This window comes from Mus pahari, chromosome 23, assembly GCF_900095145.1.
Source record: "Mus pahari chromosome 23, PAHARI_EIJ_v1.1, whole genome shotgun sequence".
Classification (NCBI taxonomy): domain Eukaryota; kingdom Metazoa; phylum Chordata; class Mammalia; order Rodentia; family Muridae; genus Mus; species Mus pahari.
Genome location: NC_034612.1, coordinates 27,085,892 through 27,092,825, shown reverse-complemented (window position 1 = coordinate 27,092,825; position 6,934 = coordinate 27,085,892). Strand labels below are relative to the sequence as shown.

Genomic DNA, 6,934 nt, shown 5'->3' with positions numbered 1-6,934 from the left:
AAAAAAAAAAAAAAAAAAAAAAAAGCTGTATAGAGGCCTGCAGCTCTGCGGGTAGACACTTGGCTCCCGTCTGCAGCATCACATGGATGGGGCATGGTAGGGGCAGCCTATGAGAAGTAAAGGCAGAAGGATCAGGGACTCAAGGTTAAGCTCTGATACACAGGGAATTGGAGATCAGCTTGGGTTACACAGGACTCAATAAACAAATCCAAAAGCCTGAATTGGAATGACCTGAGAGTGCAAAATGGAGAAGGGGTGTCTTTCACTTCAGCCAGCGGCTTTTCCTTCTGCAGTGGGGACAGTTGGCTGTACCTGCGGCAGGAAAAATGACTCCCATCTTAACACATGGAAAGTATTTCACTGATACAACAAAGACACATCAAAACCACAGATTCTTCTTTATATTAAAGGAAAGAATTTCTTCCCTCATTGTGTGTGTGTGTGTGTCTGTCTGTCTGGCAGTTGAATTCAGGACCTCTTTCATGTTAGGCAAGCACTTCACAGCTGAGCCATCTGTCCCTTGCCCCACACCGAAGAACTCTACACTGAGCCATATTGTCAGCCTTCTTTTTGAGACACTATCTCACTAAGTTGTCCAGACTGGCTTTGAATTTTCTCTGTAGACCAAGTGACTTGGTTCTTCTTCCATTTCTTTTCCTTTCTTCCTCTCTCCCTCCCTCCCTCTTCCCCCACCCCTCTCATAAGAATGTTTGCCTGTGTACATGTATGTGTACCACAAAGGCACACTCCCCACAGAGTCCACAAGAGGGCATCAGATCCTTGGAAGGTGGGGTTACAGATGTTTGTGAGCTGCCAAGAGGCTGCCAGGAATCCAACTCGGGTCCTTTGCAAGAGCAGCAGGCATGGCTGAGTCACTGCCCTAGCCATTTAGTTCTGGTTTGTAAAACAGACCCAGGGGCTTCCTCCTGCCATGTAACACACACACACACACACACACACACACACGGGCCTGTGTGCTCTGTGGCCTAGAAAATTCTATCAAAGCAATTTAGCTGACCTTAAGAAGACAGGGTCTTTGCCTGATCAATCTTAAAAAATGAACAAATTAATGTGTAAGCCGGGCATCCTTTTCTGTAAATGGCCACTACTTCAGGCTACTGCATCCCCCACCCCCAGTCACCTTATTGGTTCAAAGAAACACAATGCTAGTTTTTCCTAGAAGATAATTATAAACCATTTTCTGCCTGGGTCCTTATTTACCCTGCTGTTGTTCCCAGTGGTGTCAGTCAGTTTTCTGTACTGTAACAAAATACCCAAGGTAAGTTTGAGAGAGAAAAGTTCGCACTTTGGGTCATGGGTCCCAGGTTTCATTTGGTGATGGCTTGTGTTTAGGCCTGTGGAAAGACACACACCACGGTGGAAGCAGGAGGTGGGGCAAGTCTCCCTCGGGGTAGCCACAGAAGTACACGAGAGACTGGTATCTCATGATCCTCTCAAAGTTCATGCTCCCTAAGCCTCCTGTTAGGACTGACCTCTCACACACACAGAGAAACCCTGTCTCGAAAAACCAAAAAACAAAAAAGGATTGACCTCTCAAAAGTGTCCATCTTCCGATAGCACCAGGCTGATGACCAAACTTTTTTGTAACACTTGGGCCTTTGGGCTATTTAAGGTTCAAATGGTAGCATTGTGGTGGCCGGTGCTTCGGTCATTCTAGTCTCTGAGGGTGACACTTACAATCCACGTGCACTGGATCATAAGAGAGGGAAGAGCAGAGGTCTGGGATCCAGTCCTATCCTGTCTCTCAAGGGTAGTGTGGACACAGATAGAGGCGTGCAGACAGCCAGGAGAAGCCAACACTAGTGGGAAAGAGTCTTAGTGCTGCTGGTGCACACCTTTAATCCCAGCATTGGGGAGGCAAAGGCAGGCGGATCTGAGTTCATGGCTAGCCTGGTCTATAAAGTGAGTTCCAGGCCAGCCAGGGCTACAGAGTGAGAGCTCAACACTTTCTCCCCAAAAGAACAATAAAAGCAAATCACTCTCTTGGCTCCTCCAGAGTGAATATGGCCCTGGTGGTACCTTCATTTGGACCCAGGAGGTGCCAACTTTGGACTTCTGACCTCCAGTATTGAGAAGTCTCAAAATGAGATGAGATAGAGATGGAGTTCTTATTTTATTTTTATTTTCTGGGTCTCTGTGTGTGTCCGTGCACACTGGTGAGCATGCTGAGGGTGTACGTGTGGGGGGTCAGAGGACAGTTTGCAGGAGCTAGCTCTTTCCTGACACTCAGGTCATCAGGGTTGCCAGCACACACCATCACCCGCTGAGCCATCTTACTAGCCTTGTGTGTTACTGTTAGTGATGGTCTATCAAGTTACAAGACCAGTAACTGCAGGGAATTCAGAGCCCAATCTTGGGAACCTTGTCACACCAGTGGATCTCATAAGTATTTGGGTTTTTTTTTGTTGTTGTTGTTTTTTGCTTGTTTAGAAACTTCCAGGGTCTCGTGTAGCCCAGGCTAGCCTTGGAATTGTTAAATAGTTGAAGCTAATGTCAAGTCCCGACTCTCGTGCTCTCATGTCCTGGCAGCTGTGAGTACAAGCGTGTGCCAAGATAACCAGCATCCCTTTGTATGTGAGTGCATGTGTGTGCACATGCGTGTGAAGCCCAGAGGACTGCCTTGGTAGTTGCTCATTCAGGCACCACACCTATTTCTCTGTGTATGTGCCTCAGTGTGTGTGTGTGTGTGTGTGTATATGTGTGTGTGCACGCGCATGCGTGCCTTCAAGAGCCCACTTCACCTTGCTTATTAGGTCAAGGCCTCTAGCTGAACCCAGAGCTGGCTTAGTCCAGCCCAGCCAGCCAGCCGGCCCCAGGGATCCTGACTTTGCTTCTCTCTAGGATTACAGACAGCCGCCATACTTGCCTGACATTTTGTGGGTTCTGGGACTCTGAATCCAGATCTCATGCTTATGCGGCCAGGAGACTGGTCACTGAGCTGTCTCACCATACCACATCTTTATTTCTGAGAAAAGATCTCCCATAAGCCAGAGGCTTGCAGAATAGCATAAGCTGGCTGACCAGCAAGCCAGGAGATCTGCCTGTCTCTGCCTCCCCAGTGCTGGGATCATAAGGACATGCCACCGTGCCCAGATTTTTCACAGGGTTTGGGGGGACTGAACTCACGTCCTCTTGCTTGGAAGCCAAGGGTTCTACCAAAGGAGCCATCTCCTAGCCCCTTGTAGTCCTTTATAAAGACACTTTGTATTGACTTTTTCTTTTCGGTTCTAGAAATGGAGTCAAAAGTCCCCTACATGCTAAGCTAGTGGTGTTTCTAAAGCCCACCGAGTGGGGTCTAAGCACGGGGTCTACTATGGAGCCACACAACTCGCCCCGCTCCTTTGTTATTTTTAAGTGATTTATGTTTGTGCTTGTGTGAGTGAGATGGCCCTCAGAGCCTTGGGCTCACGGTTGATGACACAGTTTAGGAGGTTTAGGAGGAGTGGCCTTACTTGAGGAGTTGTCAGCAGCAGTGGGCTTTGGGTGTGCAAAGACTGATGGCATTCCATCTGCTCTCTCTGGTTTGTGTTTGTAGTTCAGTATGAGACTCAGTTTCTTGTCCCTACTGCCACACCTGCCACTTGCTGCTACGTCTCCCTATCTTGATGGACTAGTACCTCTCTGAAACTGTAAGCCTCATAAAGCCTTCTACGAGCTGCCTTGTTGTGGTGCTCTATCACTGCACCAGAAACGTGTCTAATACGGTCTGTGTGACCATATGCTGATGAGGGAGGTACCCTGGGGCCAGAGGAAGGAACTGGATCTACTGGAACTCGAGTTACAACCATAGCTGCCCAGCATGGGTGCTGGGATCTGAACTCAGGACCTCAGCATGAGCAGCAAGCGCTCTGGACCGCAGATCCATCTCTCCAGCCAGACCCCTTTTAACATTCTATATTGTGTGTGTGTGTGTTGTGGGGGTGCCATGTTACCAGTGGAGACAGGACAACTCTGTGGGGTCAGATCTCTCTCCTTCCACCTTTAAGTGGGTTGTCAGGCTTGGCAGCATGTGAGCCATCTCACTGTCCCCATTACTGATTCTTTGACAGCAAAGCCTGAAAGCAGCAGCTCTACCACGTGTTCCCTCTCTGCACTTGGGGACACCAGAGCTCACATCATCTGTTTGCTTTGGGCCACTTCATCCCACTAATCACCAGTAAACAGCTCAGCCTGAAAATACAGCACTAGGGCTGCCGGAAGGATGTGTTTACGCATGACAGCTGAGGCAGGCAGGCAGGAAGCAGGGCAGCGTTTTGCTTCTGGAGAAGGGATGAGATAAGGGCTCCCTGTGTAGCCTGGGCTGGCCTTGAACTCTCAGCCCTCCTCCTACCTCAGCCTCCTGAGAGCTGGGATCAGAGGTGTGTGCCATCATGCCTGATCTTGCTGGAACCTCCTAGAGGAGAAGGGTTTTTGTCAGCGGCTGGGTGGGATGTCAGCTCCGCCTGGGGTTCGTCAGTGTCCTTCGGGAGGCGGTGGCACAGGGACACTAGGTGATGATGAGCATCTCCTCGCGGTCTCTGCTCTCCGACATGGAGTTGATGATGCTTTTTAAATACTTGATGAACTCCACCCGGACCTCCTCGGGGTCTTCCTCCAGGTTTGAGTGCACCAGCTTCAGCTTGTTCAAGGGGGGAGCTGCAAGGGGGAAAGGAGGCTGATGAGCCTTAAGGTTGAACAAGGAACACTTTCTAGCTTGTGACAAGCCAGGCTTCTGGACACCACCTCTCTGCTTCCGCTCTCTCCTCCCTCCCTCCCTCCCTCCCTCCCTCCCTCAAAGGTCAGGCTTGCCGGGAACTCCCAGTCATCCTCCTGCTCAGCCCCCCAGCGCTGAGATTAGTAGACACGTGAGCTAGCACAGGCAGTGATGTGCTGAACGTCTCAGGTCTTAACCTGCTTGACACAATGGTTTTAAGAAACTGTCCCTTAGCTGGGTGGTGGTGGTGCACACCACTAATTCCAGTAATCGGGAAGCAGCAGCAGGTGGATCTCTTGAGTTCAAGGGCAGCCTGGTCTGCAAAACGAGTTTCAGGACAGCCAGAGCTACACAGAGAATCTGTCTAGAAAACAAACACAACAAACCCCTGCCCCTTGCAATAGGAAAGCAGGCACTGGCAGGGCCTTGTTTTGGGTTTGATTGTGTGGTGCTAGAGAAGGAGCCCAAAGCTCGTGCATATCAGACACGTGCTCTGTCACAGAGCTGTAGCCTGCCACATCACCAGGGGTTCTAGGCAGGGGCTCTGCCGCTGAGCCACGCCCCCAGCCCCTCCCTGGGGGATTCTAGGCAGGGGCTCTACCACTGAGCCACGCCCCCAGCCCCTCNCTGGGGGATTCTAGGCAGGGGCTCTACCACTGAGCCACGCCCCCAGCCCCTCACTGGGGGATTCTAGGCAAGCACCTTACTATTAATTCATACCTCTCTGAAAACCTTTACCCAAGAGGTATATATACATACATTCAGGTAGACACACAAGCATAAGTTAAAAAAAAAAGTCAAGGTGAATGGCTTTCCTGAGAATGACACTTAAGGCTCATCTGTTGTCTCTAAATACACGTGGACCTATGCTTGTGCTCACGCACCCACACACACACACACACACCCCACACACACACATACACACTCCAAATACTGAAGACAGAAAGCAGGAGAGGAAAGTCCAGGGTGCGTACACAAAGCCAGGCTGCCCTTTTCTCCTCCAGAGCCCGGTTTGTGGTGGGCCACAAGCATGCAGTGACTGTCTTGGAGGAACTGTTGCTGGACAAAGCAGGAATACCACATTTCAATTTCCTTTAGGTGGCTTGGGATATCAGCATTGAAGACGATCACCACTCCATGAGCATCCTTCATCAGGGCGGGCCAGCAGGACTCAAACCTGACGTGGAAAACAAGTCAGGAGAGAGCTGGAGGGCACCCTCACTTCTCAATGTTCATTTTTGTTATTGTTATTACAGCATCGGGGGGCTTCACACATACAGTGCAAGTGTTCTACCACTGAGCCATGCCACCAGCCCCTCCCTGGGGGATTCTAGGCAGGAGCTCTACCACTGAACCAACCAACCCTGACCCTGTTTTTGGTCACTCACCTGTAGAAGCAGAGCTGTGTTAAAGGAAACTTACTTAGAGTCGCCACCACAGTCCCAGAGCTCAAATTCGCAGCCCGTGCCTTTGTTGTTACTGGTGACATGTGGGTTCTCAAACTCTAGGATCCTGAAAACACAAACAGCACAGCAGCCCTCATGATTAGGAAGCGGCTTCACAGCACCCAAGGTAGGGAATGAATGATGCTTCATGGCTGCTTCTGAGACTCATACAGGGCAAGCTCACCTCACACCTTGTGTTGGGTTATATTCAGTGATATCCGAAGATTCAGTGAGAAAGTTGGCCAGCACTGTTTTGCCGCTCTGGAAAAGCAAGAGCAAATAGATCCGAGAGAGACACCACCCAGGAGACCTCACCTACCATGAATGCTGGCACACAGGGGGCTAGGTAGCAAGAAGGCAAGTTCCAGGCTAGTTTGGGCTGCTAGGTGTGGTGAAATACTGGCCACAACTCCTTGGGATCTTGAGGACAGAGAGCCCTCTCCCTGAGGCACGCTGTCTTGCCCTAGCACAATGGGAGCAGCTTGGACTGGGACCCAGCATGCCTCTCCTTACAGCCTGCCTGGTACTCAGCTAACTTATCTGAGAAAGCCAGAAACCAAACAACAACAACAGCAGCACCCCAGGTGAGTGTGTGTCGCACCACCTCCTCTGCTTCTCTCCACAGCTTCAGCCAGTCAGTCTGTTACAGATAAGAGGTCATGAAGAGGATCAAGGTTAACGCTGAGACCCAGGTTTTTGGACTCTAGGCTGGCTGGGTCACTTCTCCTTATGTATTACGTTAATAATCACCTTTCTAAAGCCTTTTTTTTTTTTT

At 50.2% G+C, this 6,934-nt stretch overlaps 1 protein-coding gene across 1 annotated transcript in view; it reads right to left on the bottom strand.

The window, feature by feature from the left end:
- Positions 1–2,121: 2,121 nt before the first annotated feature.
- Positions 2,122–6,934, bottom strand: part of Ift22 (intraflagellar transport 22) — a 7,667-nt gene continuing 2,854 nt past the window's right edge. The window contains exons 2-5 of the mRNA XM_021187008.2: positions 6,344–6,420; positions 6,137–6,226; positions 5,689–5,891; positions 2,122–4,656 (exon numbers count right to left, since the gene is read on the bottom strand). Coding sequence (XP_021042667.1) covers positions 4,508–4,656; positions 5,689–5,891; positions 6,137–6,226; positions 6,344–6,420 — 519 coding nt within the window. The 3' untranslated portion in view covers positions 2,122–4,507. The remainder of the gene's footprint in view (positions 4,657–5,688; positions 5,892–6,136; positions 6,227–6,343; positions 6,421–6,934) is intronic.